Source organism: Lampetra fluviatilis, chromosome 33, assembly GCF_964198595.1.
Source record: "Lampetra fluviatilis chromosome 33, kcLamFluv1.1, whole genome shotgun sequence".
NCBI classification, from domain to species: domain Eukaryota; kingdom Metazoa; phylum Chordata; class Hyperoartia; order Petromyzontiformes; family Petromyzontidae; genus Lampetra; species Lampetra fluviatilis.
Window position 1 is genome coordinate 3,501,905 of NC_136307.1, and position 12,715 is coordinate 3,514,619.

At 40.8% G+C, this 12,715-nt stretch overlaps 1 protein-coding gene across 5 annotated transcripts in view; it reads right to left on the minus strand.

The window, feature by feature from the left end:
• Positions 1–12,715, minus strand: part of ECH1 (enoyl-CoA hydratase 1) — a 147,079-nt gene that overhangs the window by 14,533 nt on the left and 119,831 nt on the right. The window contains exons 1-2 of one of the 5 annotated variants that reach the window (XM_078871838.1): positions 5,134–5,158; positions 4,947–5,016 (exon numbers count right to left, since the gene is read on the minus strand). The exons of 1 other annotated variant lie outside the window; for it this stretch is intronic. In XM_078871838.1, coding sequence (XP_078727964.1) covers positions 4,947–4,986 — 40 coding nt within the window. In that variant the 5' untranslated portion in view covers positions 4,987–5,016; positions 5,134–5,158. Of the gene's footprint in view, positions 1–4,515; positions 4,637–4,946; positions 5,195–12,715 lie in introns of those variants that run through there. 3 more of the 5 variants (XM_078871840.1, XM_078871837.1, XM_078871841.1) reach the window with 3 other exon arrangements.

A 12,715-nucleotide genomic window follows, 5' to 3' on the forward strand; every position in this document is an offset into this window, starting at 1 on the left:
ATTTCTCCTCCCTTACGATGGTGTGAGGACATTTTTCCTCGTTTATTAGAGACGATTTCTCTCCCGTTTCCTTTCCAATTTTTTCTTTATTCCACCATCCCTGTCTGTATGCCTGTGTGAGAAGACATGAGTCCTGTCCTGCCTTCTCTGCAGTTTTTGCATCGTGTTCGCCTTCGTTACATTTAATCCAGTCAATTAGTTTCCCCCGAGGTGTGTTCGTGTTATCGATACAGCTCCCTTCCCATATGTCTCTCTGACTGTACTGCTTTGTAACAGATTGGTCGGTACGTTTTAATACGAGTTCCCCGTACCCCGTAACCCATTCAAAAATTATTCTTAATCCTATCATCTCAAGTGGCAGGAGTTACTTTGACCTTTCCTTTCAGAGTGCCTATAAAACAATTATCTCACAGAGTGTAGTCAGTTTGACTCGAGCTATTGTTATTTTCCGATTCAGAGTGCGTACCTCTAACACCATTTATCACAGGATGCAATCGGTTTGATACGATATTATCTTAATTCCACTGTCTCTGTTTCAACCTGCTATTCTGGGTTTTAACCTTAGAGGGCGTTTTTTTTTGTTTTACGCCCGTTTACAATCACAATGCAATGTTTGGTCACGATATTCTGGTTAACACGAAGTGATTCATTCCATCATCCATGCAAAACACTGTCTGTGAGAGATCCCGGACGAGCCCCCATTATGTTGTATGTGTCGGAGTTATGAAATTTTGATGAAAATAATAAAAATTAATAATTTTCCGAAATGTGCGCAAATCGCATTAATTATGTTAATGTGTGTATTAACATGCATAAATTATGATGGTGTGAGTAATTATATGCATAATTTATGATAATGCGTGTAATGATATGCATAAATTATGATGGTGTGAGTAATTGTATGCATAAATTATGATAATCGCGGAGATAGTCGTGGTAATTTATGCGGATGCTTGCGATGATGTTAACGTGAGCAGTTGGTAATTAGGCTCAGCTTCGTTTATCCAGAGTTATGTCAATCAGGATAACACGATGATCAATGATTAAACGTTTACCGATTATCCTAGTGTGTGTTATGATATTTAGGTCTCCATTTTCATATCTCATCACAGGATACAGTTATCAAAAATAAGATGGTTTTGCATGGACTTGGAAAGAATCACTCGAACAGTTGGTGTTAAGCAATTTTATTCTAACAAGCATGTGACATTCTATCATGCAGGTCAAACATGCGTCAATAATTCATGAATAACCAAACACTTATGCATTTGCGATATCAAGCATTCGATTAATATGGATAACAAAAATTCTTATGCAATTACGAGATTAAGCATTGACTAAAATGAATGAATAAACACTTATGCATTTACTAAATTGAATAACTCCAAACTCTTATGCATTTTCGATATTGTGCATTCGACTAATATGGATAACTACAATTCTTATGTAATTACGAGATTAAGCATTGACTAAAATGAATGAATGAACACTTATGCATTTACTAAATTGAATAACTCAAAACTCTTATGCATTTTCGATATTGTGCATTTAACGAACTGAATGACCAAAAATTATTATGCAATCGTAACCTCTACCTCTCCACCAGGCATCTCATTAGTTCGTTTTTGTATCGATCACCATCGGCGACTGGCCGAGTTTGAAAACAAGCATGACACATTTAGTTTTGCGATAATAAAAGCACTTATTGTATCCCCGAGGCGAAAGTATATGTCAATAGATTCATCGGTAAGTATAATATTCTTTTAACGGAATGTTGGAGTCAATGGTGGGTGAGGGCGTGTTGCGGGAGAGCTAATCTGGCTCTGTTTTAATTAATTCTTCGGCGAGGCTCTATGACAAAGGAAACTGGTTTGACAAGATTTTCTCTGTGTTTCCTCGAGTCTGTATGTGGGGAGTGATACAACCTCTCTGCCGTCTGTGCGAGTTGCAGCTGACACTTTCTCCGCGATGAGGTGAGCGGCGGCGCTTGGCGGCGCTTGGCGGCCCTCGGTAGCTGACGGCGCGGTGGCGCGCTCTTGTAGCTGACGGCGCGGTGGCGCGCTCTCGTAGCTGACGGCGCGGTGGCGCGCTCTCGTAGCTGACGGCGCGGTGGCGCGCTCTCGTAGCTGACGGCGCGGTGGCGCGCTCTCGTAGCTGACGGCGCGGTGGCGCGCTCTTGTAGCTGACGGCGCGGTGTCGCGCTCTCGTAGCTGACGGCGCGGTGGCGCGCTCTTTCTCTCCACTGCTGGATGACGAGTCGGTTCTCGTTGGTTGTCGCTCTGGCGATGAACGATGCTTTCGCTCGTTGCTGATATTGACGTTGGGTTGAAGTTGTTGGCTCGAGAGTGATAGCTGGAATCTCCGTCCGTTTCACTCGCAGCTCGGCGGCTCAGTGTAGTAATTCTTCTTAGGTGGTGCAGACCTCGGCTTGTAGCAGCACGTCGCTACCTCGCGATTCTCGTCATGCTGGATGACGAAAGCTTCTTGACGATCTGTGGTGGAGTTAAAGCCCTGGCGATGTGTGGTGGAGGGCCAGGCCCCTGACGAAGTGTTGAATGGATTTTTTCCCGGCTTATGTTGAGAAAATGCCCTCCGTTTCCCGAGTTGTTCAAAGTCTGTCATAAAACCTTCCTGTGTGTGTGTGTTCGTCCGTGTGTTTCGCTTGCGTGTTTGTCCGTGTTTATTAGCTCTGAAGACACAGCTGTTGTCGTTCTGGAAGGGGGGGGGGCTCGTGACGGCGCCAACGAAGTTATACATTAGCCAGACCGATGATTCGTGTCGAGTTATATATATAAAAGAGATATTCGAATCCATGTTTTTGTTACTGAATAATATTTGTCGCGACAACCTACGCGTTAAGCGAGCTTAATTATTTCCGCCCTCGCTCGGGGATCATATCTTTTGTCTCACACAGCTTAAGTTGTTTTGGTTTGGAAGTTGAAATGCGACTTATTCCATTATGCCCCAGTTAAGCCGAAACCGTGTTCCCGATGTTTCATCGTGACCCGATCTCTCATGGAGATGTTATTCCTTGCGTGTGCAATTTTTGCTGTCCGTGTTGTGGGAAGACAAAGACGGTTGTTTCCACGGTGGAAGCGCCCGGCGCATGCGCTTATTTATTTATTTCTGAGAGCGTGTTAATTTCCTTTGAGCCATTGCCCGGGAGTTTTATTGGTGTCATTTCCCGGCTTGGTGCCTGCGTGTGGAGATCCTCTCGGAAAGACAAAGACGGTCGTGTTGCTGCTGTTGTTTTCAGGGGGTTGTTGTGTTTGGTTAATTTTGAGAGCCTTATTCACCGTTAGCTCCTAGGATATTCACTTTAATTCCGTACTTATTATTTGACTTCTTGTGATTATTTAATCTGCTATCCCGGCTAAGAATTTTGTTTTGGAGCGAAATATATGCCATAATTGTTCTTCGATGCTTCGGCCCGGCCGTGTAGAAATTCTATAAAGGTAAATAATGTCAGTATTTAATTAACAATGATGGGTCGCGATTCTGGTGCAGACTGTAGTCTGATTTTCAATTGTAGTGAGGATGGATACTGTTTGCTTACTTCATGGCTAAGTTGTACTAGTTTGTCTAACATGGTTCAAAACCCGTTTGTGTTTTTTTGTTAATGTTGTTCCTTTGTTAAGAATATAATTATATATTTCGTGGCCTGGTTTTGTACTTATAAAAGGGTTTTTTTTCCCTTTACGAACGGATGTTTCTTCCAGAACCCCCCCGGCTACCATTCCCCCCTCCCTTGTTCCTCTTGTGTGAAATTCGGGGAGTTTTTTTATGATCTTGATTACCCTTCTTTCATGCCCTCTTTCCTTTGAAATGAGGTGTGCGCACATCTGTGTTAGTGTGTGGGGGCCTCTGTGGGAGTGTGAGGGCGTGTCCGTTCTCACGTTGCCCCGTGTATATTAAAAAACGATATTATCTATGTTGGCAGAATAATTCTTAAAAAAAAATAATTTTTAAAATTAAAAAGGGGGGCATATATCCAACACATGTAAGCATATTAGTTAAACAGTTTAAAAAATGAATGATTTAAAATAAAAATAGAAAGTACACCAGTTTTGAAAACATACGAAAAAAACTAAATCATTAATTATACAAGACAATATAGATCTTAATCGAAACAATACATTACAACATTTATCTTAATATTTAGACATACTACAAACAAAATCAATGAGCGCATTGAACGAAAGCTGTTGGGAGACATGGGATGCATGCAAGGTCCGTTGGCAAATGGGGCAACATTTCACTACTTTAATTTAACGAAGTAAAACTGCCCTTTGTCTATGTACTATTAAATCATCATTCATGATCAATATGCTGCTGGATGAAGGCCTAAAATAACAGCAGCATTTCAATAAAAAAAGATTCGCAATGCAATTCGTATTTTAGACTGAAGCACTCTCTCGTCTTTAAAGCACGGAAGAATACAACTTTAAATATATTCTTGGTTCTTTCAGTAAAGTCACGTAGAAGGGAAATAATAAAATAATATAAATAACACACCTGATGATGATTGCTTGTGTTGCAATCGAAACGTCGTGAGAATTGTATTGTTTTATTTTTATTATTTCCCTTCTACTTGACTTTACCGAAAGAACCAAGAATATGAATCCCTGCAGTCGCGAAAGCTTTAAATCGAAACCTTAATTATACTTTGTAACATTAAATTGCTACGGTACTTGCATCCATGTCAACAAGAGCGAAACTTTAAAAGAAATAAAAAATAAATAAAAGGGGAAATCTGTGTCAAAGTTGAAACCGCATTTGGCATGCACGCCAACACTGTTAGTGCCTGTTAGTGTACCGAGACAGCGGGCAAATGCACTCGCACTAGTTAGTCAGATTATTAACATCACAAAAGCATTGTCATTCACACTCGCAGCACGAGTTTAATGATAACGCAAAGCCGTAATTCGGTAAACAATTTCTCTTACTTGGCACGCCGAGAAATCTTTGCATTAAAACGCTCGCCATTATTACGGGAGACGCTGCCGCAGACTGCGACCACAGACACAATTTATGACAGCGATGAGATCGTTTTATAAGTGGGTTTAAGCCTTTAAATTCGTGTTAAATGTGTAATTAAGATAACGCGAAGCGAGCCGTCGACCACTCGCCTACCTCTACAAACAGCGCAGTGACCTCAAGCGGGTGTCGCCGCGAAATGCATCCGGAGTCTTCACCACAACTGCTGTAATTGGTTCCGAGGGAGATGGTGGTGGGGTGTGTTTTTTGTTCCGGGCAAAAGCTTTCACAAATTTAAAATAATTATATTACGCGTACCTGTCAAGCCGTATGGGTTTACCCCTTCTTTTTTGTACAGGGGAAATTCTTGTACAGGGGCCGTCCATAAATGACGTCACGCAATTTTGGACGATTTTAGACCCCCCCCCCTCGTCACATGGCGTCACAAAAAGTCAAACCCCCCCTCAAATATGACGTCACAAAGCTCTGGCCCCCACCCCAAAGAAAATAAAACATGCTTCAAATCGCTTTAAACTATTGTCATTGTAGTGCGTATTTAATGTGGCGCTGCACTCTGATGTTGTAGGAGAAACATTTATTGAAAAGTATATTTAATTAAGTAGAACGTCTTGTCTATATGTATGTAAAGTTGGGCATTTTGATGTGACGTCACATTTCTCACCCTCCCCCCTCGTCACACATCGTCACATATGTCTAACCCCCCCCCCCCTAGGTGCGTGACGTCATTTATGGACGGCCCCACAGGCGTTTCAATACGGGCAGTTTTTGTTTCTATTTGTTTGTGTTTCTCCCTTGTGATGGGACTTTGTGGGATGAACGTTGAGATTTATAAAGGGGCACGGGTTGACCAATACGATCTGAATTGGTCTGTAATAAGGTAAGGGGTTACCAGATATGAATATGTCATCTTAACTTTGTTCTATTATATAATGACATGCATAATAATGCTGTTAAATATATTGCAGGAAACGCGAATAAGTACTTTGCCATTCAGAAGCGTAATAATTCATATTTGCTAGCTGTGAAAAAAAATGTTAATGTCTGATTTGCCACGAACAATGTTGAACGGTCTTGATTTGAAGCTTTCGTGACTGCCGAAATCCATACTCTTTGGTTCTTTCGGTAAAGTCACGTAGGTAGAAAAAATTAACAAAATAAAAAATAATATATCACGACGTTTCGATCGCAACACGAGGTGGGAAAGCATGGTCTGCTGCTGAGTCAGACTGTTTTAAAAGGTTTGAAATGGGTGTAGCCCAAGGCTCATAAAGAAGTGGCCGGGGCTAGTGATATTAATGTGAGAGATTAGCATGTAACTGTAAGATAGGAGGAGAGCGGCCACTCCGACGAGGGAGTGCTATCCAACGGGTGCAATCCAAAGGGCCTGTGAATATCAGAGTGGAATCTAAAGGAGATGTGAGCATGAGAGAGATCTTAGAGAGAAGCATCGAGAGAGAGAGAGACGTACTAATAGGGGTTTTCCCCTTTTTTCTGGCAACAAAACTGACACATTTTGCAAGGAATCATGTTCACATTAACCACAATACTTGCAGTCAAATGCAAACAAAAAACAACTCTGATAATTTATGCATTGTCTTTGAAACTGATTGGTCCACACCAGAGACAGTTTTCTTTAGACTATAGAGCCTAGTCTCATATGGTGTTCGACAAGATGACGTTAAAAGGCGCACAGTTCAAAGACAACGCACTACCTATGATGAGAGAGAGACATGTTAGAGTGTTAGACGGTTGGAAATGTAATTGCCAATTATTCCCGGCAGGTGGAAGAGTCTGCTCACATTTCCAACGCGTGCTTTCCTTCCTTACCCGACGTTTAGGTAACTCAATTTTTGACTGGACAAGCAATTGCATATCTTGTAACTGCGTATGTTCGAGTATCAAGGCTCTTTTCAGGAGGGCCCTGCTACATTGAGATGTTTGGCCATGGGCCATGAATGGGCGTTTGATTCGTGGGGAGAAAGCCGGGGTGGTGAGATGTTAACTACCTCGCCTGGTATACAGGAGGTCGTGGGTTCGATCACGACCCTGACGCCTGTTGTATACTTGGGGTTTGCGTGTCTCTCTCTCCCCGTGGTCGCGTGGATTCTTCTCCGGGTCCTTCGGTTTTTCCCTCCACATTTACAAACATGCGTTTCGAGTATTTGGCTGCTATAAGTTTCCACATGTTAAGCCACTTTTTTGAGCTGTCATTTGTGGCCAAGTTGCTTCTTAAAAAAGAGCTCTATAGCTCAGTGGGCCTTACCTGGTAAAAGAAAAACATTTCGAAAGTTGTGTTAGACTGGAGACAACACGCATCGGAAGGGATAACCACTCACTAATAGTGCCACACAGTTGGATTCAATAATCTCTTGCTGTGCTTCATGTTCCGTGGTCACCTTCAAGCCTCAGCCCACACATTTCGAAATTCCCAAGTAGTCTCTATTTTTATTTTATTTTATTATTTTTAATTATTTTTTTCACCTACGTGACTTTACCGAAAGAACCAAAGAGTATGGATCCTTGCAGTCACGAAAACTTCAAATCTAAAATATAAGCACTAATCAGGTTAAAACTCTGCTTTAGCTTGTGAGACCTGCAGAGATCGGGCCCCATGTAGGGTGATTTGGTCGTCTTATCTGGCCTCAAGTGGAGAACACTGGTGCGGATATGAAAAACTGTTGATAAGCAGAGCTTTCATTTTATCCGTATCTCTGTGTGCGCCTCAGCGGTTGTGTGTGTCTCCGTGGCTGTGTGTGTCTCCGTGTCTGTATGTCTCTATGTGTCTCCGTTTGCCCAAACTGCGCACACGCGCCACAAAAGGAATGGAGAGGGCCGGTGGTGGTGGTGGTTGACGGCTGTCTTCTGCTGTACCGAACCGCGCGGCGACAAACGGAGAGGGGGTGGCGGGGGATCGGCAACTGAATGGCACGGCGAGTTTTTCAATCCGAGCTTGTGAAGAGTGAGGTTAAATTTCGATTTAAAGCTTTCGTGACTGCAGGGATTAATCTTCTTGGTTCTTTCGGTAAAGTCACGTAGAAGGGAAGTAATAAAATAATAAAAATAAAACATAATAAAATAATTCTCACGACGTTTCGGCCACAACGCAAGTAGCCTTCTTCAGGTGAAGAATGAAACACTGCCAAGCTTGGAGCGTATATATAAGCTGGGTTGGAGGTGGAAGAAGAGCGCCTTGACAAAATAATTTGCATATCAAGAGGAATTTAGCATTTTTGGGAAATGCGTAAGAGGTGGGCGGGGGGGTTTTCAAAGTCATATTATGCCCATGCATTATGCAGGATTAGCAGCATCAGAGGGAGGGGGTAGCATTAACAAAGGGAGAGAATGTTAATAGTATGTTCTTGCCTATACCTACGAATATACTGTGAAAGCACACCTGTGGAATTGCTGCGGTACACCTGGGGGCACTGGTGTGCCACAGCACGCCGATTGCCAATCGCTGCCCTAATATAATCAGTCGGGTATCACCTTGTACTTGATGCACACTCACAATCCTGCATGAACACAGAGGCATTTTAAGAGACTTTAGTACATTAATTGAGTTGCATTTTAATTTTCCAAAGCACTGCTGGTGTTAATCCAAAAATGTTAATCGAATTTATTTTGTACGGCGCTGTAATTTTATTTCACTGATGGATGATAATAATCTTCTGCATGTGGTTAAAGTGTCATTGCGGAGTTTTTGAAACATAAATACAACGAGTGCGCTAGCATGAAGGCTTTCGCATTGTTCTTAGAACGTTTGTGCCAAAGGTACGCACTACGTTCTTGAGGTGTAAATATATTGATGGTCCTGGTGAGATTTAACAAAAACATCGATTCACGTTTTCGCATTGTGGTGAATATAGCGGACTCGAGCGAGAGCAGGCGTCACGTGCCCGTCACAGTACATACAACAGGTAACATATGCATGCAGCAGGTATAAGGGGCCGTCCATAAATGACGTCACGCACCTAGGGTCGGGGGGTCAGACATTTGTGACGATGTGTGACGAGGGAGGGGGGGGTTTGAGAAATGTGATGTCACATCAAAATGCGCAACTTTAAATAAATAGAAACAACACTATGGCAGAAGCCCTTACAACATGTACTGAATATAAACAAGAAATTATCACACAACGTGATTCAGTGAATATGTCATGAACTTAAGAATCAAGATTAATCAGCGAAGCTATGCATTGTTACATCCATACTAAATTCCCAGCGTTGGAAGCACTGTTGACAAGTGGTTCTTTGGAAGTCCAGCTTCCCAGGAGAGGCACCGCTGCGTAGATTTTGTATGTATGTTGAACTTCTTTCGCACCGTACGTAGCCAACCATGCTACTGGGAGGTGCGGGGGAAGGACAACAAACTGAACACAAACATTTGCCCGCGCATTCGAACTACCGTATCAATGGATCCAAAGAATTGAAAACTCGAAAAGGTGAAATGCGTTGCACCTCTAAATAGAACCCGAAGCTCCCGCTAGTTTGGAGGGTTACTTTTCCAAAAGAATAAGTTTATTTTTCGATTTAAAGCTTTCGTGACTGCAGGGATTCATCTTCTTGGTTCTTTCGGTAAAGTCACGTAGAATTGAAATAAAAAAATAATAATGAAAATAAAATAAAACAAAATAAAATAATTCTCACGACGTTTCGGCCACAACACAAGTAGCCGTCCTCAGGTGGAGAACAGGTCTGTCGAGGAGACAGAGTCGTGAGAATTATTTTATTATGCTTTATTTTTATTATTATTTTATTATTTCAATTCTAAGTGACTTTACCGAAAGAACCAAGAAAATAAGTTTATTCTTACGAATGACTCAGTGTTACCGATACATTTTGTACACGACTTAATGTAATCGTATATTCGGAATATTCACCGTAAAATATATCATTATAGTCACTTGATTGGTTGTATAATTACAAGACGAAAACATTTGAAATATTTCGTTGATGTAGGATTTGTGGCATGACCTATATGAAATGGTTGCTGCTTGTTCTCACATTAATTCCCACGACTGAAATAAAAAAAAATCCTCTTTGTTGCTTTAACATTTTTGTAATAATAATTGTCGAATAAAAACATTACATTCAAGCTAATCACATAGTAATCAACCAGTCCATGCCAAGTAATGTTAATGTAATTACGGGTACTTACAAAAAACCCGTAGAAATTCATGGAATTCCTGGTACCTGCCTTTTATAATCGAGTAAAATGTAATGTATTACTGTACTTAAGTTAGTCACCAACATTGCATGGTTTTATTTAGGGTGTTACGATGCATCGATTCATCAATCACTATGAATTCAAAGTCGTGTGATATATACATCTTCTAAATTGAAAACTCATTTCTTATAAACTGCTTTTTGTGTTTATTTTGTTGTCCTTTGCCTGCACCTCCGACGAGCATGGTCGGCTACGTACATTGCTAAAGAAGATCAACAACATCAAAATAATACGTTCATTTTTTTTTTAAACGTGTATACATTGTATGTAATGTGCTGGAGCCTGCCACTTTCACCACAATGTAAACACAAATAATTAATTATTCAATCGAATTGTCGCCCTGAATTGTGACAATTCATTACAACGTGACGAGGTGGGGGGGGGGGTAATAGAGGATAATAAGGGCTGTCATTGGGCTCATAGTTCTTACGCCTGTTCATTAACCCCAAGTAAGCGCAGTCACACAGACTGAACCCTCATTAAGCGGAGGAAACCTCTCTATATATGCACGGTCACTTTTGCATTTATTTCACTGTAAATATCGTACATTCATGGCAGAGTATATGCATGTGTTGTTCAAAAAGGATAACATAAACATGGACCCCGAAGTAACAGGCATGTGACCAAATTACTGGGAAATGCACCCGATCGCATCAGATCTCGAAGTCTAAGTGGGTTTGAGCCTGGTTAGTGCTTTATCATGTTATACATATACTGTATATATGTTTAAACTCCTCAAGCTATGTGTGTCGAGGATGATCCTGATAGCTTTTTCTGGCCACGTGCCACATTTAAAAGGGATGTCTGATTTCCCGAAGGGCATGCAAATGTGCTTTTCTGTAGGATCCAGACGAAAATATAAATTTTCTTGAAAAAAACTGGCAATTTTCAAACAAAAATTGAATCGCAATAAGAGAGAGAGAAACAAAAGGCACACATCAAGAATACATAATTTAAATTATAGTATTTTTTTAAACAACAAAAGATTTGTGAGATTGGTATAGGATTCAAGCAGTCTCGGACATGCAATGTCTTGTGTAAAAATGGAACACCTTCCAAATTTAAATTTTACCCTGCGATGCAAATAAAGAGTACGCTGGTCACTTAAATAAAAAAAATTCCCTCTACATTTGTTGAAAGAAAACCGAGAAGCTTGTGTTCTATTAATCAATCAGGTTTCAATGGAAATAGTAATGAGAATAGTTAATATTTCGATTTAAAGCTTTCGTGACTGCAGGGATTCATCTTCTTGGTTCTTTCGGTAAAGTCACGTAGAAGGGAAGTAATAAAATAATAAAAATAAAACATAATAAAACAATTCTCACGACGTTTCGGCCACAACGCAAGCAGCCATCCTCAGGCGAAGAATGAAACACCCCAAGCTTGGAGCGTATATTTAAGCTGGGTTAGAGGGGTGGGAGGTGGGAAGAAGAGCGCCTAAACAAAATAATTTGCATATCAAGAGGAATTCAGCATATGGAAAATGCGTAGGAGGTGGGCGGGGGGGGTTCCAAATCAATACTATGCCCGTGCATTATGCAGGATTAGCAGCATCAAAGGGGGGGGGGGGAAGGGGGGGAGCATTAACAAAGGAAAGGAATGTTAATAGTATGTAGCTGTAGTTACTAAACAACCACGTAAAAAACTACAGTATAAACTGCATGAAAAACTAAAGTATAAACTACATAGCATCATCAGTAAACTTACTATACTCTACAATAAGCTGAGTTACTAACAGTAAGTAATACATGAAAAATTCTACGTTGTAAAAAATTATATAATATGCTTCCATCTAAACTTTATTCTCTTACATCACACGCGTCTATACCGTACTATATACTTCCATAGGCAAAACCAACATTAAATTACATTATAGCAATACAGTATGTAATTTAATGTTGGTTTTGCCTATGGAAGTATATAGTACGGTATAGACGCGTGTGATGTAAGAGAATAAAGTTTAGATGGAAGCATATTATATAATTTTTTACAACGTAGAATTTTTCATGTATTACTTACTGTTAGTAACTCAGCTTATTGTAGAGTATAGTAAGTTTACTGATGATGCTATGTAGTTTATACTTTAGTTTGTCATGCAGTTTATACTGTAGTTTTTTACGTGGTTGTTTAGTAACTACAGCTACATACTATTAACATTCCTTTCCTTTGTTAATGCTCCCCCCCTTCCCCCCCCCCCCTTTGATGCTGCTAATCCTGCATAATGCACGGGCATAGTATTGATTTGGAACCCCCCCCGCCCACCTCCTACGCATTTTCCATATGCTGAATTCCTCTTGATATGCAAATTATTTTGTTTAGGCGCTCTTCTTCCCACCTCCCACCCCTCTAACCCAGCTTAAATATACGCTCCAAGCTTGGGGTGTTTCATTCTTCGCCTGAGGATGGCTGCTTGCGTTGTGGCCGAAACGTCGTGAGAATTGTTTTATTATGTTTTATTTTTATTATTTTATTACTTCCCTTCTACGTGACT